This window comes from Aspergillus neoniger (genome assembly GCF_003184625.1).
Source record: "Aspergillus neoniger CBS 115656 unplaced genomic scaffold BO87scaffold_28, whole genome shotgun sequence".
Lineage (NCBI taxonomy): Eukaryota > Fungi > Ascomycota > Eurotiomycetes > Eurotiales > Aspergillaceae > Aspergillus > Aspergillus neoniger.
The window spans coordinates 398,709-423,428 of NW_020291156.1; the positions used below are offsets into that span (position 1 = coordinate 398,709).

The 24,720-nt window shown below is 45.6% G+C and overlaps 7 protein-coding genes across 7 annotated transcripts; 3 read left to right on the forward strand and 4 right to left on the reverse strand.

Annotated features, from left to right (window-relative positions):
* Window positions 1–1,164: 1,164 nt before the first annotated feature.
* Window positions 1,165–2,192, reverse strand: BO87DRAFT_418102 (uncharacterized protein; the record flags this gene model as incomplete). Its single annotated transcript, XM_025626863.1, has 2 exons — window positions 1,165–1,981; window positions 2,054–2,192. 2 exons carry the CDS (start codon window positions 2,190–2,192, stop codon window positions 1,278–1,280), a joined length of 843 nt encoding a protein of 280 aa, XP_025477110.1. The 3' UTR covers window positions 1,165–1,277.
* A 1,318-nt stretch (window positions 2,193–3,510) lies between these two features.
* Window positions 3,511–4,170, forward strand: BO87DRAFT_378935 (uncharacterized protein). Its single transcript, XM_025623907.1, has one exon. The coding sequence runs from the start codon at window positions 3,875–3,877 to the stop codon at window positions 4,100–4,102; it is 228 nt and encodes a 75-aa protein (XP_025477111.1). The 5' UTR covers window positions 3,511–3,874; the 3' UTR covers window positions 4,103–4,170.
* Window positions 4,171–5,315: 1,145 nt separating this feature from the next.
* Window positions 5,316–6,919, forward strand: BO87DRAFT_364685 (MDR family MFS transporter; the record flags this gene model as incomplete). The annotated part of the gene is made up of 4 exons (XM_025621759.1): window positions 5,316–5,453; window positions 5,510–5,607; window positions 5,676–6,666; window positions 6,721–6,919. 4 exons carry the CDS (start codon window positions 5,316–5,318, stop codon window positions 6,898–6,900), a joined length of 1,407 nt encoding a protein of 468 aa, XP_025477112.1. The 3' UTR covers window positions 6,901–6,919.
* A 589-nt stretch (window positions 6,920–7,508) lies between these two features.
* Window positions 7,509–8,338, reverse strand: BO87DRAFT_364688 (NAD(P)-binding protein; the record flags this gene model as incomplete). Its single annotated transcript, XM_025621760.1, has 2 exons — window positions 7,509–7,713; window positions 7,779–8,338. 2 exons carry the CDS (start codon window positions 8,336–8,338, stop codon window positions 7,509–7,511), a joined length of 765 nt encoding a protein of 254 aa, XP_025477113.1.
* A 1,270-nt stretch (window positions 8,339–9,608) lies between these two features.
* Window positions 9,609–10,166, reverse strand: BO87DRAFT_442326 (uncharacterized protein; the record flags this gene model as incomplete). The annotated part of the gene is made up of 1 exon (XM_025628046.1): window positions 9,609–10,166. The coding sequence occupies one exon, from the start codon at window positions 10,164–10,166 to the stop codon at window positions 9,609–9,611; it is 558 nt and encodes a 185-aa protein (XP_025477114.1).
* A 1,836-nt stretch (window positions 10,167–12,002) lies between these two features.
* Window positions 12,003–21,083, forward strand: BO87DRAFT_408884 (polyketide synthase; the record flags this gene model as incomplete). Its single annotated transcript, XM_025626200.1, has 7 exons — window positions 12,003–13,115; window positions 13,175–13,298; window positions 13,357–13,469; window positions 13,539–13,909; window positions 14,055–17,604; window positions 17,659–18,840; window positions 18,926–21,083. The coding sequence occupies 7 exons, from the start codon at window positions 12,003–12,005 to the stop codon at window positions 21,032–21,034; spliced, it is 8,562 nt and encodes a 2,853-aa protein (XP_025477115.1). The 3' UTR covers window positions 21,035–21,083.
* Window positions 21,084–23,969: 2,886 nt separating this feature from the next.
* On the reverse strand, window positions 23,970–24,509 carry BO87DRAFT_314648 (uncharacterized protein; the record flags this gene model as incomplete). Its single annotated transcript, XM_025619666.1, has 2 exons — window positions 23,970–24,129; window positions 24,445–24,509. Coding segments are annotated over 2 exons (225 nt in total), but the record flags the coding sequence as incomplete, so codon positions are not given.
* Window positions 24,510–24,720: the final 211 nt, after the last annotated feature.

Genomic DNA, 24,720 nt, shown 5'->3' on the forward strand with positions numbered 1-24,720 from the left:
CTGAATTAATCGGCTACTATACAAGATTTGCTTATTACTCCTATTTTTATGGGGCTTGCAACAATGGATACCTCTCACAATGACGGCCATGAACTAAATTTGCCTCGCCCTCGTGTATTGTGGATTGGTGCAGCAAAGTGACCCGTTACCATAATAAATGCAATGCGTCCATAATAATGGACGATTAAACTTCTTCGAAGGGGTTCTGATCATCGGTCCCACGTAGCCGGATTAGCTTGGCTTGCTCGATCCGATCTCCGGGAAAAGCTTCCCTGTGACGTAGATTTAAAATACCGATCATTGCCTGGCGTATAGATCCGGGGACCTGCATATTCAAGGATGACAGTAGGCAAAAGGTCTGGACCGATGTGGGTCTTAAGTAGCACGCTTTGCACTCAGGGAATTTAGGTTCGTAGTGCATATCACACTCTGTTATGGGTACATTTAACGATGACAGATATGAAAAGCTAGCAGCCAAATTCCAAGCGTGCACCGCTGGCGAATCCGGCACGTGAGTTCCTCATCACAAGCCCCTTCCCTCCCTTCCCCCTTGCTTCAATCTTCACGCGTTGCGGTCAGGCCATATGGCAGTGACCTAGATCTGCTTTGGGGGTATATCTAGTATTTGAGTTCCAAAGTGTACTTCTTGGATACCTGAAGATTTATCTATCCTGTTAAAATTAGATTCTCAAGGTTGAGTCTCCTTCCCTGAAAAGGCCCATCAGTAGAGCTCATAATCTCACCAAAGGCTATTAAGGTTATCGCGCCGAAAATGTTTCCTTGATCTCTCCTGTACCCCAAATCTAGAACACTGCAAGGAGGCGAGGGAGCAATACTCAGCCTTCAGCAGGTTCGCCTTGGTCCATGAGGGAAATCTGGACCTGGGGCTCATGTACCAGTGGGATGGATCATGTACCGAGTGGGGCCACCCGACCTCTCCATTAGATCATTTTTCTTGGAGTGTATGTAGCTCAGCCCCCACGCTCCACCAATTGAAATTCAGGTCAAATGCTGCGCATTTCATTCTTCGGCACATTATGGAACATTATACATAGAAGCGGGAATTCCCGCTACCAATGTTACACCGCTCAAACTGCCCGCAATGCTCTCTGCAGGTCTGCTGGAAATGTTCTGAGACATACCGCTGGTTCGAGGACGCAACAAGTCCGAGTACCTCTTGCACATAATGCATACGCATTGACAATGTAGAAAAAGGTATGCTTCTATATAATAACGCCACAAAAGCTAGCCCAGACGATTTCCCTGTTTTCGACTTCTTACTGAGGTGTCAACTGGCTTTGCGCAATTAGCCATTCCAATCCGGCCCTGAATTGCCTCAGCTCCGACCCACTTCTCGGGATATCATGTCCGGCAGAATGAAGAATGGTCTTGCGACAGTTGGGGTTGCAGAATTCCTCTACTAGCAAGGCGCAGTCAGATAACCCAGGGAGGTCATTATGACCCCGTAGATGCAAGGTAGGGATCGAGAGGCGGCCCGCAAAATGGTCCGGGTGCAAGGCACAGGGAATTTCTTCGATAGCCCGGTCCAGAAAGAAGCGAGCTGGCTCGCGAGTAATCGACCGGCCTGCCTTGATCACCTTGACAAATTCTTCAATTGGTGCCTTGATAGATGTGGGCAATTGTGCAAGCTGATCATCCTGCCCAGAACGGATCCGCTGCTGATCCTGCCGAGACAGACCTCCCATTAAGGACTGGCAGTAGTTAGGGTCCGAGGAGCAGGGAATTGTTGTCGAGCAGAATATGGCAAACCGAAATGGGAGTGGTTCTTCGGGGTGGCTGGCAGTCTGTTCGAGGAGGAAGGAGGCAATGATTGAGGCTCCCTGACTGAATCCTAGGATACCGTCAAAGGGACCCTCATCCTCAATCGCTTCGGTGATTAAGGTGTGAGCCTCCTCGATGGATGGTGCGTCAAATGTGCGTGACCAGCAGTAATATGGGGGAGTAAAGTTGGTTTCGATGCCTTCGAGCGGGTCATCGAATAGTGGTTAGATCTTCTATCTCTCCGGTAGGACTCTCAAAGGGTTTTACAAACCAGGTGCAGGCGAGCATTCAATCTCGCCAGATAGCATATGAAACTCCCAGCTAGGATCTGCCGAATGAAGCAGGCCCGACAGCTGGTATTGGAGGGCCTCGGCGCTCGTGCCATAGCCGTGTAGACAGAGAATGCGCATGTTGTCTGGGTGTTTGGGGAAAAAAAGTTGAACATTTTGAGTCTTGCTGGGAGCAGAAATACTATTCTTGAAATAGCTTATATGCCTGCCCTCGCGATTACGAAAGCAGTGGTGTCATGGTTCGCCTTCAATTCTAAACTAAATCAGTATTTCTCCTCATACTGCGCTGCAAGGGCTATCCCTGTAGTAGGTTATGGCTATCGAAAGGGTGTTGAGCAGAGTGTGTGTTCTCTGGCCGGAGTTCATCTACTTCAGTTAGTATTGTTTTCGCTTTAGCCACCAGGCAGAAGCCGGAATCATAAGTACGACCAGCATAGTGAAGAATTAAGCTGTACAATATATCTTTTGCAATAATTCTCTGAAGGCATATTCCTGGGGTGTGGCTGTGGCTTAGTATATTTATTCCTGTCTCATTGCGTCCTACGTATTCATCCCAGTAGAAGTCGCTGTTTTTCCTTAATTATTTGCAATACCTTTGTAAGGACCATTCTACCTACTGGATCAATCTATAGATTTTTTGACGAGTTCGTGTCTTTCTCTGGAAACCCTGTTAGGTATGTGATATCTTAAGTGGTTCTTTTAAAAGAGATCTTGCTCGCATAAACCTCGGTTATATAGTCAATAGCCCATTACAGATAAGCTTCCTACCTTCACTTCCTCATCCCATGTCTTGCCGTGTCACACTGGAAATGGATATCAATGCGCTTAATAGCCATGATATCACAGATGAATTGGTAAGGAGTACGCCCTGGGGTCAAGAAAACATGAATCTACCGGATAAGAACTAACACCAACTGAATAAATTCAGGAGGAATGAGGATGCATTTCCACGAGTCCTTGCTCGGTTTCCTCATCGCTCCTTGACTAACATATGGCAAACCCTCGTTATAATTTATCTACTTGACTTATGTAGTAATATTCATGGGCAGCAATATTGAAAAGATATTGCTCTCTGATTCCGTCGGCTTTACTAATGGGCACGAGAGGTATTACGCCGTACATCCCGCTGTACGCCAACACTACACCTCCGAGCAGCCCCGGTGGATTTAAGATGCCATGATAAGCACTAAAAATATGACTAACCAGTTCTAGTGTAGACACACCAACATCGAGGATGGCTTACTCTACAAGAGCCCGTATGACACTAGGCAGGAATGGAACAAAGAAATGACCACGGCGACAGCCTTGTGGAATCCCTGTCATGCTAAACAGGCATCACAACACATCACTTCGTCACTTAGGACGAGTCCTGAACACTCCCCTTCCTGAATGCTCCTCAACAGAAACATAAGAAGGCATCTCCTACTCAACCTGGTACCTCCCCCATCAATTGCGAACTTACTGCCGAGTGAACCCCCTTCCATCAACAACATGACCAAACCTATTACCGTCTGGTTGACTCGTAAGGCACCCCTGGTCCTATGATCCCGCATCAATACAGTATTTCCGGCGCTGGCATGGCTAATCTTGCTTGCTAATGTGTGAATTAGCCCTTGGACCAAATCCATGGAAGGTAAGTAAAGTCATATGGCAGGTTATAATCAAGAATTGACACCACATCTTGTCAAGGTCATCGTGTGTTGGGCGTTCTTGATACGATCCTTGAAGGCAAGGAATGGCTTGTTGGGGACAAATGTACATTTGCAGACCTAGCATTTCTCCCCTGGAATACCCGCCTTAACATGGCCTTGCTTACTCCGTCCGGGGAGGATCCCTTGGCGCCATACCCGAACGTGCAGGCATGGCAGAAGCGTATGGAGAGCAGGCCCTCGTGGCAAAAGGCCATGGAAAATCGGTCGAACCTAATGGAGGAGCAGGGACTGCAACCAAATGGTATACCGAAGGGTATCAAGAATTTTGGAGAGTACCAGCAGTACATAGCCAACGTTATCGAGCAGCAGCAGTGCTAGCTTCAATAGTTAAGATGATTACGATTTAGATAATATTGGATTGGACAGTGGCAGAGATTGGTTCGCGGCGGACAGAATGAATATCGATTACTGGCTTTGAACATAATCTTGATTGCCTCCATACAACGCAATAAAAATCAGACGGAACTATGCCAAGGAAAAATTTTCGCAGTATCTACAGCAGACTACTCTCAGCCGTCACACTGTTGACGTCTACGGTGTCTAACGGGCGTCTAATCCTGCTCCGTGGATATTTCAGCCTCGCAGTGGTGTCAGGCTCTACCTGCCTTCCCCGGGCGTGATCGGCGATCGTTAGCCCTTAAGAAATGAACATGGGCAGTTATAATATTGATGTTGTTGGCTCCAATAACTCGGCGATATGCTTGGGGTGCTGAGCTGCCACGGGAATACGTGCCGTCCAATAAATGGCGCGTGATAGGTTAAGCACTAATGCACGGGGAAGGTTCCGGTCACATTTCACCGGGTGCACTCCAATTTAAGTACCCTGGTAGATGTGACTGGAACAAAAGGAGGCTATTGGCAACTATAAGTTATGAGGTTGTATCATGATCGGCTATGTATGGAGGCGCAGATCACAACATGACGTGGTACTGTTGGGACAGGGATCTCACTGGGGACCAACAACTGTCATAAATGCTAAATTCCAGTTCATTGGGCAGCAGAAGCCATAGGTCAAGTGTCAAGTAGCTTCGTAGGATAAAAAAATTTTTCTACCTCTCTCGATACTTCTGCTGGAATCCATCCGTCCACCAGGAACTTGGAACTACTGTAATGTGTGGTTTTTTTTTTCTTGTCGACTATACGCCTTATGTTATGCCAAAATCAATGCGATCAAGTATACCAATACCATCGGTTCATTTGTCTCGTTACGCGCTGTAAGAATGTAAATCGAGCATGCAGCTAAGCGTAGAATGAAAAGATGTGCTCTTTGTCCATCTTTCTATGTATACTAGCCTCTGCTGTCCAGGTGTCCTAATCAAGGGCATAGGAGGAACTAGCCTTTCCCGGTCTCAATCTCTGTCCTCCCAGACGTTCTGCTTATTACTTCTGTTCAGCCATTTAGCTACTACGGAAGCCGCGATATGATCCTTGCGGTGCTCCTCTCTTGCCTTCTTTCAGCATCGGTTTAACTTGCCTGAGCAAAGAACCATCAAGAATGGGCAACCTCGCGAGAAGAGACGCACCCTTGGAAATGCGCGTGGAGAAAGACTCTTCCACAGACGCGATTCTTCAAACAGACGGAGGAATAGACCCTGACAACGAAGTGAAAGGCCCCAAGCTACTTCTCCTTTCCATTGGTCTCTGCCTCTGCACCTTCCTGGTTGGCTTGGTAGAGCCCCTTTTCACTCATGTTGCATCAATAAGTATAGCTAATCCTTGGAATAGGACTTCAACTTGATCGCAAGGGCGATTCCAGTCATTACTTCGGACTTCCATTCAATCGGAGATGTGGGTTGGTATGGGAGCGCGTTCTTTATTTCACTGTAAGTACCAACCAGGGATCTGACAGATTCTTGTGGAAGCGAAGGGCTCACCTAATGCGCCTGTGAAGATGTTCCAGCCAACCCGTTGCCGGCAAGACCTACAGCTTGTTTTCGAAAAAGGTTGCCTACTTGAGCTATGTTGCTCTGTTCGAGGTCGGGAGTTTAGTTTGTGCGCTTGCTCCATCATCCCCAGTCCTCTTAGTGGGAAGGGCTATTGCTGGTCTAGGAGCTTCCGGGATCTTCGCTGATGGATTGGTTATCTTGACTTCCGTGATCCCGCTTCACAAGCGAGCAGTCTGGACTGGAACCCTAAACTCGACTTTTGCCATTGCAAGCATGGTCGGGCCTATTCTCGGGGGAGCACTTACCCAACATGTTACATGGCGATGGTGTTTCTACATCAATCTCCCTATCGCCGGATTCTCCGCCGTCATTATACTGTTATTTTTCCACATCAAACGGGCTCCCACCGAAAGTATACCCTTAGGGATAAAACTACGGAGTTTGGATGTCGTTGGCTTCTTGCTCTTTGCTGGTTCTGTTAGCATGCTGCTAATCGCACTACAATTTGGTGGAACCAGTCAGAGATACTCCTGGCACTCGGCAAATATAATTGGATTATTCGCAGGTGCTGGGGTAGTGATGTGCATATTTGTCGGATGGCAATTTCATATGCAGGAAGCAGCTTTGATTCCTCCCCGACAGTTCACCTCTAGCAGAAACATCTCCCTTATTTGTGCTTCTTCCTTCTTCGCAAATGGAGCGTTTCAATGTATCATATACTGGCTTCCAATCTGGTTCCAAGCTGTTCTTGGGGCTTCTCCAACCTCAAGTGGTGTCAAGTATTTGCCCACCGTCATATCCGACGTCCTCACCTCATTAATCGCGGCGGGTCTGGTGACCAAACTGGGACGGTGGAACCCCTTTCTTATTTTCGGCACCGCAATGGTATCACTTGGTGGTGGGCTTTTGACGACTCTGCATCCTTCGACATCCGATGGTCATTGGATAGGATTCCAGATTTTAGGTGGCATTGGATATTCTCTTATCGTCACCATGGTCAGGTCTCCCGTGCACGCTGTCCCTGATAATAGAAGCTAATTTTTCTAATAGGCCCACATAGGAGTTCAGGCATCTGTTCCCCAAGACTTGTGCCTGTGGGTGCGACCACCCTTCTCTTCGTTATTTCCGCAAGCTGTGCCATATTCCTGGCTATTGGTGAAGCGGTCTTCCAAACTCAGCTCAAGAATGAACTTGCCGATATCGCTTCTGCGACGGTCGCCAATGCAGTGATATCCGCAGGGGCTTCAGGATGGCGCTCTTTTGTTCCCTCTACGGAGATCCCAGTGGTCATTTCTGCGTACAGTAGTGCTGTGACGCGAGTATTTGTACGTTTCCTGTTGCCTCTATCAGACACTTCCGAGCTAACATGGGTTATCTAGTATTTAACAGCAGCGGCACCAGTCCTGTCCTTTCTATTGGTTTCTTGCACGAGGTGGACATCGCAAAAGGATCAGAGAGCGAAGGAAGAAAACTTAGCAGAAGAAAGCGCTTAGTATAAGAAGTGCCTGCCATTGCTGATGATTAACCTCATCAGGATCGTGTACTAGGCTTTGGGAATAACATGGCTTGTTCCTTCAGCATTCATGAAAGTTATGAGATATACTATGCCACGACTGCTGATGGAGCGTTCTTCCACGAAGCTCGATTCATATCGACAAAATGGCTCGAGTGCTGTTGGTAGAGGGGGGTGGAAACCGTCTTTGCTACGTGTCATTGTGAAGTATAAGACAGTTATGGAGTATAACTCGCAATATAATACGTAGAGCACCAACTGATATGTCAGATGGATACCGTGGAGCGCAGTTACTCCAGGTCATGGGCATGATACATCAGGCTGATCAGCGTGCCAACCAACCCCCATCAACCACGATCGCCTCCCCACTAACATAATTACTAGCCTGGCTAGCCAGAAAAACTGCTACCCCCTTCATATCCTCCGGCTTTCCCCACCTGCCCACAGGGATTCGTGGTATAATAGACTCACGATAGGCTGCATGGTGTGGCTCCGTCAGGGTATCAGCGGTCATATCGGTTTCGATGTACCTAATAAAACGAATCAGTCGTCCTGAAAGAACCTCCTGGCTAGAAACGCGTATTGGATCACATACCCTGGAGCGATGGCATTTACATTGATTCCCTTCCCAGCCCACTCATTACTGAACGCACGGGTCAACTGCAGCAAGCCCCCCTTGCTTCCCGCGTACCCCGAAACGTTGATACCGCCCTGGAAGCTGCCCACGCTGGCCACATTGATAATTTTACCGCGCTTCCCCTGCGAAATCCAGTGGCGGGCAATATCGCGACAGAGAACGAATGGAGTTGTCAAGTTGGTTTGCATTACCGCTTCATAATGGAGTGTATCGTAGTCCACCGCCGGACTGCGGTGTTGAATTGCGGCGCAGTTGACGAGGATGTCGACTGATTGAGTGACGACAACTTTGCTGATCAGTCCTTCAACTTGTTCGCGGTCGGCAAGATCACATTGCACCACCTCACAGCGCCTACCGAGCCGTTCTACGGCCGGTTGGGTGTCAGAGATTTTTGTTGAGCGCTGTACGAGGATTATGTCTGCGCCGTGCTCAGCGAGCCCGAGGGTGATTGCTTGTCCGATTCCTCGGGTGCCGCCGGTGATTAGAGCAGTCTTGCCGGACAAGGAGAACAGGGACATCTTGTACTATTGATTTTGGATGGGCACTGAACGTGTTGGGCTCCTGGGGAGAGGAGGGAGATTATAACATAATGTATTCTTATGTAAGTCTTCTGGTTGTGTCACCTCGGATGTCAGAGGTCTCCACTACTAAGATATGTAACAAAAATATATTGCCATCGTAGCCCTTTACATTGCCTATCTGAGTAATAAAGCTCGGTTATGGGAAGGACAGCGTTTCTGGATATATCAGGTACATTAGAATGTCACCCCACCAAGATACGAGTATGAAGTACACTTCTTCGTAGAAAGATAGCATTTTTCAAGTACCGTATTATGGCACGTCAGATCATTTCAATGGCAGTGTTACACCCTCTTTGCCACGGAATCGGATGTGACAGGCTACATTTTACAGATCCCTTCCTTTCCCTGTTGAGATCATCGTCGCCCATGCAACTCCTGCACTCTCTACACTTTACATGGGAAGAAGTCAGTTGGAACAGAGAAGCCTAGTCTAGCTATGTTCCTTCGAGGTTTCGTCTATATTAAGGCGAAGTAGGCCATGTATCTCGCAAAGCCATCTCGCAGCCCGTAGAGCAGCAGTTGAACTCGACAGAAATATATATCCATACCTTGACGACAACTTCTCAACCCCAAAAGATCCATATGCTTCCCACATTTCGAGGCATATACTATATTTCGTAGATATCAACTAGGTCTTGCAAAAGTGTCTCTGTCAACTACGTTTCGAGTCTTTGTTCTCTCTTGTTGCTGTTTCGAGCGATCCAGAGCATTTACAGTGTTACAATTAACTTGTGCCGTCAGTGTGGCAGAGCCTGTCTACTGTCTATTTCTAGTAAAGTTTCACTTAGATCCGAAGTAATCTAATTATGTGTTATGTGCGACATGACGATTCGAAAGCTTAGGTATCTTCAGGTATCTTCAGGAGAAACTCCAAATTGCTGGATAAATCATTACTTGAATGTCATAGATGCATTTCACCAAACTGAACCCTTGTTGGTCCAGACACGCTTACAGTGCGTTCTGCGGGCGGGCAGTCCCTCTTAAATAGAAAAAAATGTTATATTGTGAAAATTCAAAGGATTATGTATGACTTATTAGATATGCTGCGTTCATACAAGAGAATCTGAAATTCAACGGTACAATTGCAATGAACCGCAGCATCCCCTAAGTTTCTTTGTAAATTGTTCCTCCCATTTATTATAATAGACCTCTATCGTGACTTCCTTCAAGGCATGTAAATGCCGAAGAGTGCTGGTGTTGATGACATTTAGATATCGTGGCACTTGTCGACATATGACTTGAAGTGTTCCGGAAAGTCATCCTTCCACAGCTGATCACTGTTCAAGTATTCATCGACTTTCTGGCACCTGTCATTCGTGATGTAGGGAAGCAATGGGGGCACCCCTTTGAGAACAGCCGTTTTTGCGTTGCTGTTGACGCAATCCAAGAATGGTTGTACCTTGTCTTCATCGTCGCAGAGGTTCAGACCATCGGACTCTTTCTGGCACTTGGAGACGACCGTGTTATATAGGTCATCAATTGATTTAACAAATGCCTTTTGTGCCGGCTCATCATTGATGCCAGTGTATTGGATACCATCTTCCAACAGTTCGTTGAGGATCTCGTCCTTCACATCGCTGTTCCACTGGTCGATGTTGGGTGCGCAACCTGCCGGACAGGCGTTCAGCTGAACATTTAGGATAAAGTGGCCGGGTATTTTGCTAATGGAGTCGAGGGCATCAAAGCACGAGGTTACGAGGGCGAGGGTGGGAGAAACACTAAGGCAAGCAACAGTTGCGATATTCACGGCGCTGTTGAACTTCATGGTGACCTCTGGTTAAGGATGGTCGCTGGACTTCTGATGGTAATGTAGTTCTCTCGAGATTGGAAGACATATTGCACGCTGGCACCGAGAGGATCCCAGTTGCTTTAAAAAAAAATCTAGGACGAGCAACATTCCTCCCATCATTCCCTGCAACACAAGGACAAAGGATGATTATATTGGTGATCCTTTCAGACTTCTAAAGGAGGACATTCCAGTTCTGGATGATCGGTATCTCAACATGTTTATAAGCAGATCAATCAATTATTATGGGTGTGGAGTCTAGGGTCGAGCGGATTGGTGTAGAGGACATTCAAGTCTCAGACAGCGTATGTGTCAAAGTTTATTAGTCTAAACCGACAACTTAGGCAAGGAAAGGAACCAAGCCTAATTGTGATCCTCTGCTCGAGTCACTAGCAGAGTACCCTCCCCTGCGGTATGACACGGTCTTTTGTCCGTCCCGTCAGGGACAGCTCGCGCTTACTCCTTTCCCCTTGAGAATGTAGATCATTGCCATAATAGTCCCACATAAACATACGCTTGTTTTCGCATCGCTTTGACGTTCGTTCTGCAATTGGGTATTTGTTGTTGTCCGTTTTCCGTTTGGTGCACCATTCTTGATCTGATGGAATAATCGATCTCATAGTCTTTGCACTGCTACATTGTCTTCGGTCTTCACCGCTTCAAGCTCCTTAGTTGACTTTCTGTTCGGTCAGATTAAAGGGAAACGACAGGTCACACAATGCTCTACTTATGATTCTCTAACGCTGGAGTTAAACAGTATGAAGAGAAAACTCTGGCTGCAAGGGGGCGCGTAGATCTACGCGCATAGTATGGGTTTTCATGCAAGGGATGGTACAGTAATGTACAATGTCCTTGTTTCCGACCTCTTATTTGTTCCTGAAGCTTGAAGTTCTCTTCTTAAGAAGCAAAGAGAGTACGAGACAGCTTTTATCCTCCGCATTGGCTAATAAACATACAGATCAGTGCCAGTGGCGGAAAATTGGGAGCTGAAGTGCTGTTTTGGCCACTTCTTGTCTCAGTGTCGGTTTGAACACATCATACCGACCGTTCTATATGGACCTGTGAATTGCCCAAGAAGAACTGAGTAGGACTGAGGACGAGGCTAGCTCTTACGCCATGCCGGGGTTTGCTGGCATTCCAAATACGCATGTGCGATCGCCCGTCTTGCCGTCCTCTCTGCCATTGACTGCATTATCGCCGATTTTACTCGTGTGACAATGCACACAGGACAAGGCATGTTTGGGACGCCGAGTGTGGAACACGGAACATAGCAACACACAGTTGTCTTGTCCTTGGTTGATGGATAGACAATGCAAATATACTCATTATCTCAATTGTTGAAGGCAGGTCGTGCCATGGGCAGCACGCGGCCATTGAATGGGGGGCAGAGGTGCGGAAATAACAACCTGAGACAACTAATTGGGGAAGAAGAAAGGGAGAGGGAAGCAAAAAAAGGGAAAGAAAGAAAGCATCAAGGTCTAGACCAAACAATGATGTAGCATTGTTACAATTAAGATCGTTTCTGAACTCTGCTGACCGCTACTTGAGCGCGATGAAAGATCTTGGGTTCGACAATCCCGCAGACGTACGTGATTTTTAATGTTGTTCTTGTCGCTTAGTAGTACGGATTGTAAGTGGTCGCACTTAATATGAAGGGTGCAACCCACACTTAGAGATAGGTACCGTTCAAACGTTCTTGGGTGGAAGGTGTATCGCTTTTCTTCTACCATCACCGGATCCTCAGATAAAATTTGGAAGTCCCTGCTCCACGTTAGAGCGCAAATATTGCCGGGCAGAGAAAACAGTTGCCTGATCATGGACGGACTGGATGTTAAAAGTTCACCGAGCGCCATTCTTTCACACTGTAAAGACCACCATGGCGCGGTACAACCAGAGGTGTACAGCAACTGCGAGCCCGTCCCATTCCCGATCGCGATTGTTGGCATGTCAATGAGGCTTCCCGGCGGTGTCAATGGTGAGAAGGAGCTCTGGGACCTGTTGATCAACAAACGCGATGGTCGTTGCATAGTTCCCGAGGACCGATACAACATTGAAGCATTCTACGATGAGACTCGTCCTGGTGCGATTCGGACCCAGCATGGCTACTTCCTTCAGCAAGATATATCGCAGGTTGATGCTGGATTCTTCGGCATGAGCAAGCTAGAAGCCGGGAAACTCGACCCGCAACAACGAATACTGCTTGAGGTTGTATGGGAGTGTTTGGAAAATGGGGGCCAGCTCCCATCTCAATGCCGTGGAAAGAATATTGGATGTTATGTTGGAGTGTTTGGTGAGGACTGGTTGGATTTGATGAGCAAGGACACCCAGGCCATCGATCGGTTCAGGGTCGTCAGCGCGGCGGATTTCGCCCTTTCGAACCGAGTATCCTACGAGTATGATCTGCGGGGTCCCAGTATTACGTTTCGCACTGGTTGCTCTGCGGCCCTTGTAGGTCTACACGACGCGTGTCAGGCACTATACACAGGCGAATGTTCGTCAGCGTTGGTGGCTGGGACTAACTTGATCATCACGCCAACGACCACAAATGCCGTCTCGGAGACTATGGCACTCTCCCCAGATGGAATTTCGAAAACATTCGATGCTTCTGCAGATGGCTATGGAAGAGGAGAAGCCGTAAACGCAATCTACATCAAGCCGTTACATGCATGCCTCAGGGATGGTGATCCCATTCGCGCTGTGATACGATCTACAGCTGTCAATTGCGACGGCAAGACACCTAGCATAACAACTCCAGGGTCGCAAGCACAGGAAGCACTCATCAGAAAGGCTTATCAGAAAGCAGGAATTTCCGATATTAGTAAAACAGCGTTTTTTGAGTGTCACGGAACTGGAACAATCGTCGGCGACACAGCTGAAACAACTGTGATTGCCAATGTGTTTGGTCACGAAGGCATACATATTGGGGCGGTGAGTCGAGAGTCGAAATAACTACAAGTCTTCATAATTCGGTGTCTGATACGTACTAGGTGAAACCAAACTTGGGCCACTCAGAAGGTGCTTCTGGAATTACCAGTGTGATCAAGAGCGTACTCGCGCTGGAGCACAGGATTCTTCCTCCCAATATACATTTCAATACCCCAAATCCCAACAGTGAGACATTACCTTCCTTAGTTCCTTGCGGGATAAACTACTCATTCTTTATCTTAAGTCCCTTTCAAAGAAGCAAAGTTGCAAGTTCCTGTGGATCCAACACCTTGGCCCGCAGGTAGATGTGAAAGGATCAGCGTCAATTCATTCGGTATAGGTGGTACCAATGCGCATGTATGTATCAGTGCATTCAGCCCGATCATAACCGCAAGATATTCCAAGAAAGTCTGCTAATAATTCAAGGTTGTCTTGGATTCTGCCCTCTCTGTAGGTGCAGGATCCCAATCTGGGGTAGCATCCGACGAGAGGCCAGGCCCACCACACATTCTGCTCGCCTCTGCCAAGTCGGCCACATCACTGGATAGCAACATCAGATTAATCAACGATTATCTACATGACACCCCATCCGCTGCTGTGGATCTTGCATATACACTGGCGTTTAAAAGAGAGCACATGCAACACCGAGCCTTTGCCATCGTGGAGAAAGATGGGACGGTTTCGACATTTGAGAAAGCGCGTGCAATCAACCCGCAGATTTGCTTCGTCTTCACCGGACAAGGCGCACAGTGGCCAGGCATGGGGCGAGAGATGATCCTGAGCTCTGAGAAATTCCGGTCAGTCATACAGGGACTAGATGAGGAATTACAGCGACTGGAAACTCCACCTGATTGGAGTATCGAAGGCATGTCTTGAACTCTTTCTAAACATAGCGTGAAACTAACAACATCTAGAGGAACTAATGCATGCCGACGATAAAAGCCGATTTCAAGAGGCTAGATTTGCACAGCCCCTTTGTACCGCCATACAGGTGGCCCTGGTGGACTTCCTCCGGGAGCTGGGGGTCGTGCCGTCCATTGTGGTAGGACATTCGAGTGGCGAAATTGCCGCGGCATATGCTTCAGGAGCAATTACCGCCGCCTCTGCAATCAAGATCGCATATTTCCGTGGACTGGCTATGAAGTCAGCAAAAGGAAATGGCGCTATGGCGGCAGTCGGCTTGGGACGTGCTGAAGCAGGGAAATACCTCAAGAATGGCGTGGTTGTGGCGTGCGAGAACAGCCCTGAAAGTGTGACCATCTCCGGAGACGAGCAAGCGGTCGATGAAATGTTGAAAGACATACAAGCACAAGGCGAGGTGTTCTGCCGGCGTCTTGCAGTGAATGTGGCTTACCATTCACACCACATGAAAGAGGTGGGAGAACTATTCGAGTCACTACTTTCGGAAATTTGTTTCAATGAATCTATGACTCCACTAGTATCCACGGTTACAAACGAAATTATCTCTGACCCTTGCGCTCTGAGTCCCTCATACTGGAGAAGAAATGTGGAAAGTCCAGTCATGTTTAACACGGCACTGAGCAAGATATTGAGTGATGATGAAAAGGCTCTGGCGTTTGTTGAAATTGGACCACACTCGGTGCTGTCTGGACCCTTGCGGCAAATCATCTCAGATGCAAATTCCAAGCGAAACTGCTCTTACATACCAACTTTCGTTCGACACGCAGACCAATCGAGGTGCTTGTTGAGCACAGCTGGTCAAATGCACGCCCAGGGAGTCTCCATCGATCTATCGATGTTAGTCCGTCCTGCAGCAACAGTGACAGACCTTGCCCCCTACTCGTGGGATCATTCTGAATCATTTTGGAGTGAAACCCGCCTGACAAGGGACTGGAGGCTTCGGTCAGCTCCCCACCACGAACTTTTAGGAAGTCGAGCTCTGGAATCGAGCGACTTGGAACCTGTATGGCGAAATATGCTACAAGCTGAAAATGTACCGTGGCTATTGGAGCATAAGATAGGGGGGGAGGTCGTCTTTCCAGGTGCCGGATACGTGGCAATGGTTGGAGAGGCTATGCGTCAAATTTCCCAGATTCCCGAATATTCGGTGAAGAACGTGTTTATGCGAGCTGCATTGGTGCTGAAAGAGGCGAAGCTGCAGCACGTTGAGATTATCACTAGCCTTCGACCGGTGAAACTAACCGACAGTCTAGACTCTGGTTGGTACGACTTTACGATCACTGCATATAACGAAGGCGAGTGGAAGAAACATTGCGTCGGCCAGGTACGGGCAGAGCCAGATGGCTTCACCAATGAATATGGTACAGTATCTCCATACTCACGTAAGGTGCTGGCCAAGGAATGGTACGACGCTTTGGAGAAGCGAGGACTGGAGTACGGCCCCAATTTCCGCGGGCTTCGAGATATCACCGCAAGCCCTACAACTACCGAGGCAGCAGCAACGCTATATGGGCCTACCGCGCTAACCGGTAGTCGCTATACTCTCCATCCTGTCGTGATAGACCAATGTCTCCAGCTATTGAGTGTAGCAGGAGCCAAAGGAATTCAGCGTTCCATGACTGAATTGTGCATCCCCACCGCTATTGAGAGTCTATACGTCGCCACTGGACAAGAGGTGATGTACTTGAAATCAACATGCGATGCAGCTGGAAACACGTTCACTGGAAATGCTTTATTGCTTGCGGATGAAAAGCCCGTGCTTTCTTTGAGGCGCTGCTTCTTCTTTGGAATCAGTGAGTCCGCGATCAACGATGAAAATGGCGCGTCCGCCGCAACGTTGCATTGGAAGCCTCATATAGATTTTTTGCCACTTGAGAGCCTAATCCCACCAATCCCAGCCGACATAGACCGCGGGCGAGTGGCTGTGGAGATGACGAACTTATTCATATTGGAGGCATACCACCGGACAAGGTCATCCAAACCAACAAAAGAGCACCTGAAAAAGTACCACATGTGGTTATCCTCGCAGTACGAAAGAATAAAGACCGAACACCTCAACTTTGTTTTCGAAATGGAGAAGTCTGCCTCCAATCCCGGAGGGTGTCTGTCGCAGATCGAAGAGTTCGGCGAAAGCATCGAGCATTCTTTGGTGCGCAGTGTGTATACTTCCGGTTATGAAATTCTGTCGCATATTGAAGGCATCTTAGATGACAGCATCGACGCCCTGGAGATTATTAGCGGAAGTGATGCCGTCAGTAGGATGTATGAGGAGTCCTCTCGTCTATGTCCTGCCGAGAATTTTCTGTCACTCCTCAGCCATTCACGCCCAACACTTAGAGTCCTGGAGGTTGGTGCAGGAACAGGCGGCGCCACCTCGGCAGTTCTCGATGCCATTTACGATGCAACAAAGCACGATGGTCATTTGTACTCCAGCTATACATTCACTGATATTTCAGCGGGATTCTTCGCAAAAGCAAAAGAGCACTTTAGGAACTTCCCTGGGATGATATACCAGACTTTCGACATATCCAAGGACCCTGAAGACCAAGGCTTTGCCTTAGATAGCTATGACTTAATCATCGCTTCAAATGTCGTTCATGCTACCCCAAATATATCAACCACGCTTCGCAACCTGAATAAACTTCTGGCTCCAGGAGGGTGGCTTTTCCTTACAGAGCTCTGCCCAAGACTTCCAATGACTAATTTCATAATGGGCACTCTCCCAGGCTGGTGGAATGCAGAGGATTCAAGAGAAACCCCAGTGATTCCCGTCTCACGATGGCATCAAGAGCTCCTGGATGCAGGATTCACTGGTGTTGATATTGTCCGCTACGACAACGAACCACCATACGAGACTAATGCTTACATCCTGTCACGGCGACCTCAGGCCAGGGCACCTCTAAATAAAGAGATTGGTTTCCTTCATAAGGGCAAGGTCCCTAGTTTGGCATACACACTTGCACAGGCTTACACACACCAAGGCGTCAAGGTCACTTGGTTGACCTTGAACGACCTGTCTTCTTCGATAACGGACGTCATATCCTTCCTTGACATGGATAGCCCTTTCTTGGACAGTCTCTCGGATGATGAGTTCCGTGCCTTTCGAGGCTTTCTGTCTGGTGTCAAAGGCCACTGCCTCTGGCTGATCCCGCCGGTTCAATTTGGCGGTGGAGATTCAGACCCTCGATTCGGCCTAACCCTGGGATTGATGCGAACGGTAAGGAAAGAGATCTCTACAAATTTTGCAACGCTTGAACTCGAGCAGAATAAATCTGGTGCAGCAGAGAAGATTGCGCTTGTATTCGAAAGAATCTGTCGTCAATCAGGCAAGAACCCGATTAATGAGGACTACGAGTTTGCCCTTAAAGATGGAGCAGTTCATGTCGGTCGATTTCACTTCCAATTTCTCCACCAAATGATGGCTGCCGATGATAGCTTCGAGCAGAGATCTTTAGATATTGGGTGCTTTGGTATCTTTGATTCTCTGACCTGGGCCCTGGATGGGCGTGTGGGACAGCTTGGGGAACACGACATAGAAGTGGATATCCGCTTTGTGGGGCTCAATTTCAGAGTAAGCCATTGTCAATCGCCGTCAGTGTTTAGATGCTAAATTTTGCTTGTTTAGGACATCATGATATCAATGGGATTGATGGGAGAAACTTCCGAGATCGGACTTGAAGCGGCCGGTACTGTCCGCAATGTGGGATCAGGGGTACAGAATATTCAAGTAGGAGATAAGGTCTCAATTTTCGGAAAGGGCTTAATGGGCACTCGAAAAATAGTGCCCGCAGAGACTTGTCTTGTGCTCCCGGAAGGATTGTCCCTCGAAGATGCAGCAGCAGGTCCCTGCGTATTCTCCACCGCTCTCTACTCGTTGGTGAAGTGCGGAAATCTACAAAAAGGGCAGACAGTTCTGATCCACAGCGCGTGCGGCGGTGTCGGCTTGGCCGCAATTCAGATATGCCAGGCAATTGGAGCCGAGATATTCGCCACGGTCGGAAGCAAAGAGAAGAGAAAACATCTTATGGAAGAGTTCAACCTTCCCGAGGATCATATATTTGATTCGAGGAGCGTTAGCTTCCATAGGGATGTGATGAAGGCGACCGGTAATAGAGGAGTGGATCTCGTTCTGAACTCTCTTTCCGGCGAACTATTGCATGCCTCTTGGAAGTGTGTTGCCCCCATGGGCAAAATGATTGAGTTGGGTAAGCGTGACTTCCTCGGTCATGGTAAGTTGGATATGGACCTCTTTATGGGAAACCGAACCTTCATTGGTGTGGATCTTCTTCAAATTGGCGAGCAGAACCCTGAGGTTATTCGAAGCTTAGTGCAGCAATTTGCTCATTCTATCGAACAAGGGAAGCTCCGTCCTATCCGGCCTGTTACTGTTTTCAAGGCGTCCGATATTGCTAAAGCATTTAGGCATATGCAGACTGGCAAACACATGGGCAAGATTCTGGTGGAAATGCCAGAAAAACCATCTGATTTACAGGTGTCTAAGCTGATGGCTAAAGGGGCCCTGTTCCGCAGTGATGCTTCTTACTTGTTGGTTGGTGGGCTTGGGGGTCTCGGGCGTGCAGTGGCAAGATGGATGGTGGAGAAGGGCGCCCGGCATTTGCTATTCATGTCCCGGTCTGGCTTGGAGACAACCAAGGCTCGAGAATTTGTCCAGGATATGGAATCTCAGGAGAATTGTCACATTCAGGTAGTGACAGGTGATGTCACCAATATCAACGATGTTGAACGGGCCGTGTCTGCCGCGGTACGGCCTATAGCGGGAATTATGCAATTGTCCATGGTGCTACGAGTAAGTTTCCCTGCTATACAGTCTCGTTTTGCAATCAACATTCTCTTGTTATCGTGAAATGCATACTAACTTTTGTGTTAAACAGGATCAAACGTTAGATAACATGGCATACGAGGAGTGGACCGAGGCACTCGCTCCGAAGGTCCAAGGCACGTGGAATATTCATCACGCAACGCAAAAATGCTCCTTAGATTTCTTCGCTCTACTTAGCTCTGTCTCTGGTACTGCCGGTCATACAGGACAAGCAAATTACGCGGCTGCCAATACCTTCTTGAACGCGTTTGTCACTTATCGTCACTCCAAAGGGCTACAAGCTAGTGTACTCGATATCGGCTTTATGGGAGATATTGGAGTTGTCGCTGAAACGTCTCATAAAGTTAGGGAAATGGTCGAAATGAGCTCATGGGAAGTGCTGGAAGAGCCTGATTTACTCAAGGCCCTGGAAATACAGATCATGCGAGGTGCTCCCCACCTTTGCATAGGAATGGGAACAACGAAACCAGTATCAGAGATCGAGAACGGCAGCACGATTGGGCAAGACGCACGCTTCCTGGCGTGGCATAACATGCTAACTGCGTCGGAAGGTGGGAGAGCTAATCAGGATAACGAGCTCAAAACGTTGGTCAACGCGGTCAAGCGCGACCCCTCTCTTCTCTACGATCCAGCTACTGAGGCCAAGATTACGCTCGAAATCGGTCGAATGGTTGCCTCGAACATGTCCTATCCTGATGACATGCCGTATGAGGAGCTATGTGAGATTGCAATTGACTCGTTGATGACCATCGAGATACGTAGTTGGTTCCGGCGAAATGTCGGCGTTGAGGTATCACTCGCTCAAATATCGGAGGCACAGAGTGTCAAAGGACTCGGCACAATTACCATGCAGGTCCTCCGTGAGAAGCACAAGTCCGGGGAGCTTGAGAACGCGAAGGGGTCTCTTGTCAGTTACGGCAAAGACGATATTGATGAGAGCGTGCTCTATCGGGCGGACTTGGAGTTGGCTAAGTTTCTAGAGCCAATATCAGAGCACGTCCCGTGCTGGCATTCCGAATCTGAAGGACGGGTGTTTGTGACCGGATGCACCGGGTTCCTGGGTGCTTTCTTTCTCTCTACTCTAACTAGTCACCCGCGGGTGAAGGAGATCGCGTGCTTGGTGCGAGCGCCAGATGCCGCAGCAGGCTTGGCACGTATCAAGGAGAACCTGGAGCACTACGGACTGTCATTGGACTCTGAATCTAAAGTCATCGTGGTACCTGGCGATCTCACCGACTCGACACTGGGACTCGGGCAAGAGAAATACGAACATTTCGCTCAATGGACCAGTGTTATCTTCCATCTTGCCGCCCAATGCAACTACATGCCTTCATACTCGGAGCTCCGCGGCGCCAATATCCATGGGTTTTCGAATATTCTTCGGTTCGCCAATACGAAGCGCCTCAAGCCCGTACATTATACCTCCAGCATTTCAGCCTGCGGAACATCTGCATATCTCGAGGGTAGGGAGCTTATCGGCGAGAATGAAAGACCAGCCCTCAACACTACGGACTCCGAACGAAAGCTCGTCGGTTACAGTGAGACCAAGATTGTGGCCGAAAGTATCGCCTGGGATGCCATCGCAAACGGCATGCCAGTAACCATCCATCGCCTACCCGTCATTTCCGGCCACAGCAAAACGGGAGTCGCCAACCCCGGGGACGGATTCCAACATCTGATGGTCAGCTCCATTCGCGTTGGATGCTACCCCTCCCCCCCAGCGGCCCGCTGTCAGATAATCCCAGTCGACTACGCCAGCTCAGCGATCCTGGAAATTGCGCTCAGCAGCCATCACAGCCATGCCTATAACCTTGTCATACCTGATCAGTCTCATACGCTGACATGGGATGATGTTCTAGACACGGTGGCACATTATACATCCCCTCCGTTGAAACGGGTATCGGCTTTAGAGTGGGCTGATATTGTGGCAACGCATGGTGAACACCATTTCAAAGTCGCCTCGACGTTCTTGCAGGATAAAATTCGGGAATTGTTGGTGTACTGGGAGGCGGAGACGATGACGAAGACTATGTATGAGAATGCGAATAGTCGGCGTGTTTTGCTTGCGTCATCGGATATGCCGAAGTTGCCTTCTATGCCGGAGCTGTTGAGTACGTACTTTAAGGTTTGGCAGATGGAGGAGCAGAAGCAGCATCGGTGATGTCGGGGTTGCTGGGCTGAGCTGGAGGAATGGTGAGGAGGGCAAGGACAAAGACAATGAAGTATTCTTTCATGGAAAGAAATGTTAATTAGGATATAATAGGAATTAGACGATGACGATTACTGTCGAGGCATTCATGTAGGCTAGTCACGTGCTGCGTTCGGACTGCCTACAAAGCACCTCTTTGCATTGCTTTATTTTGCTCTCCTAGATAGCTTAATTTAACTTATTTTTTTACTTCTGTTCATTTGTTTTATTATTATTTTTATTACTGCTTCTGTAGAGTATTTCTCAAGAAATTATAAGCTTAGTCTTTATACTATGAAGCTATTCAGATTTTATTACAGCCAGTTATTATTACTAGATAAGATATTCTACAGAATACTGGTCTTAGTAAGCCTAATAAGTCTAATAGAATTATATATTTATATTAAGAAGTATATCTTATCTATTTATTTATTTATTTATATTAAATATATTAAATAGCTAGTATAATATGCAAAGTTAAATATAGAATCTTATTTAAAAATTTTTTTTTAGAGAGAGAAGCAGTCATCAAGATTATCTTATAAATAAATAAATTTTTTAAATAAATGCTTGATGGTATTCCAGGACTGTTAATCTTATTAGAAAAATATATAAATTAAATAAAATAAGATTTTTAAATATATTAAATACTTAAGAATATTAGTCTACTAGACCTGATTAATAAGAATCTGGCTAGTGTCAAGGTGCGGGCTGGCAGGGGTGGTAGGAAGGTAGCTTGAACAGGAAACAGGAACAGGCGGGAGACTGGCTGGCTAACTATGGTCAGGCTATGTACAGGGAGATAGACAAGACGTAGCTCGAAGCTATGAACGGGGTCTGGGAGACTGGCGAGTTTTGTGTCTCTCCAGGTCATGTGCTCGGGCGGTCAGTCCGGGCAGTACTCCACGGCTAGCACCGTGACATAATCTAGATATCTCTAACTTCTATAAATACAGAATATCTGATAAAGGAATTAATATTATTAAATTAATTAATTATTAAATTCTAATTTTATCTATAAATAATAAATACTACAAGATTAAAATCAAGATATTCTACTAACTAAATCTTATATATAATTTTTTATCTATAATTCTCTTATAGAAGAACTTCAGAATATATATAAATATAATTAACCTGACTCTATAAAAAGAAATAAATAATAAAATAATAAAATATCTGTAAGAAAATAAAAATATATTTTTTATATATACTTAGAATACAGAATTAATCCTTACTGCGGTTAACTTCTTATTATTATATTAATAATATAAATATACAGAATTCTATAAGATTATCTTCACTGCGAAGAACTAGTAGATTAAATTTAAATATTATAAGAATTTATACTGTAATATATATTTTTTAGAAAAAGTAAAATACTTAATATTAAGAAATCCTATTCTAAGAATCTCTAATTTTATATAATTCTAGTATACAGATATACAGCAGATAACCCTGGTTAATTATAGAAAATTCAAATATTTTCTAGTAATAATAAATAATACTACTTAATTAATTAGAATAATTATATTAAAGTAAAAAGACAATACCTCCACAGAGCTAATTTAGATAAATAATAAAAAATAAAAAAATAGTTAGTAGATATATTGCCTCATGGTATCTTAATAAGAGCCATGAATTTAATAAATTTAAAGAATAAGTATATTATAAAAATTAAGAAATTTATATTATTATATTACCTCTTTAAACACCCGAGATAAATAGTCTTATTAAATATTATAATAATTTATTTAACTAGATAAGCAGAGTTATAATTCTTAATTCAGGTTTATCTGCAACTCTCTGATTATTTATTATGAGACTTATTATATAGATTCTTAATTATCTAGTTCCTGCAGGGAGCAAGATTAAAGAAATATTTATTTATTTATATAGATTATATTATAATTTTCTGAATCCTGATGCCTTGCTTAAGTTTCTATATATATTTAAATATTATTATTATTAATATATATTTATAAAGAACTATATTATTTCTAGAAAAATAAACCTTTATACTGATACTAGCTATTTTATCAGATTTAACAGAGATCATAGTTATATTTATCTAATATAATATTTTGATTTTAATAAGATTAAATAATTAAGAGATATAATATTCTATAAAAAATATATACTATGGTTGACCCCGGTAATTTTGTTAGTATGGTAGAGAGGTGCAGGGGGTTGAATCCTTCCAATTCTGCTGTTTGTATGATTATTAATACTTTGTATAGCTATCTTCCGTGTTAATCACTGTCTGGCACCTTGCAGGTATACTATTAATTAAATTATTCAAGAATGCCTCTGGTAAAGCATCCCACGCAGCTTGTATAATCTCATGTAGTTAATCATATAATAACTGCTCATCCTCGGGGTAGTATTACTTGATCTAGTCTTTAATCCAGTTCTAAACAGCTTTAATTGGATTGAGATCTGGTGAGAATACTGGCCAAGTAATTAGAAAGATCCTATACTTATTAAATTCTTGAATAATGGTCTTACTTGTATGACTAGAAGTATTATCTTGTATTAATTAAAGTTATTATCCGTTGCGTTTAACTAAGTATATGAAACTATTGATAATAGGAAGAATATGTTCAGTATAGCTTTTAGTATTAATATTTCTCTATTCTTTCTCCCAAAAGAGGTATAGTCCTTTAAAATCACTGTAAAAAGAGGTCCAAAACATCTAACCACGCTTGTGTGGGGGATTTATATAAAGACAGGTTTTATCAAGTTCTTCACCAGACTTGCAAGTTACGTAGATTTATTTATAAAAGCCTGAGATTATCCAGATTTCATCAGTCCAGAGTATTTAATTCTATTGATCCTGTGTCTAATATAGATGTTCAAAGGCCCAGGCTAATCTTGCTTGTTTATTGACTGGTGAAAGAGGTGGTTTTTAAAGTACTTTATAACATGTATAGTCTCGCTTTTTTAAAGAACATGTTAAGGCTGTTACTCCAACAGGAAGATTAAGCTCTTCAATAATATGATAATATAGCAGCCGACGCGTACGCTTTGAACTCAATATCCAATATATAATATGTTGGGACACATATCTCTCCGTCGCCTGGCTAGAACCACGTGATATATCATTTTTGGTCTAGCGGTTAGTGCTTTAACAGGTTATGAGCCCGGTCAGCTCTTACCAACACGTGATATCTTAACCAGATCTGGAAGTTGCAGGTTTAAAACCAGGTATAGTTAATCTGGCTTTTCCCATACAGTCTATCCAGTTCGAGGAGGTGCCTAAACCAGAACATGAAGCTATGATAGCTCTGGTTTGAGAGGACCGTGTTGGGATATATATCTCTCTGTCGCCTGGCTAGAACCACGCGATATATTGTTTTTGGTCTAGCGGTTAGTGCTTCGACATAATATGATCAACTTCTTCATCTGAGAGCTTTGATGTATTGCCTTTTACTTTGTGAGGTGTAGCTTATTGATTTTGACACGTATATTAAACTTGGTGATAGCTAATCTGTAGCTGATTAACTATTTATTGATAGGTAAAACCAGTATTATAAAGAGTAAGAACACAGAGATAATCATCACGAGATAGGCATTTTGAATTTGCTTTCAGAGAGGTAGGTTCAGGTGTGGAAGATATCTTTAAAACACCAAGAATTAGTAAAATGTATCATTATTTT

Bases quoted from the DNA above. Each gene is read 5' to 3' on its own strand.
- BO87DRAFT_378935 (XM_025623907.1), top strand. From the start codon at position 3,875: ATGGCCTTGCTTACTCCGTCCGGGGAGGATCCCTTGGCGCCATACCCG.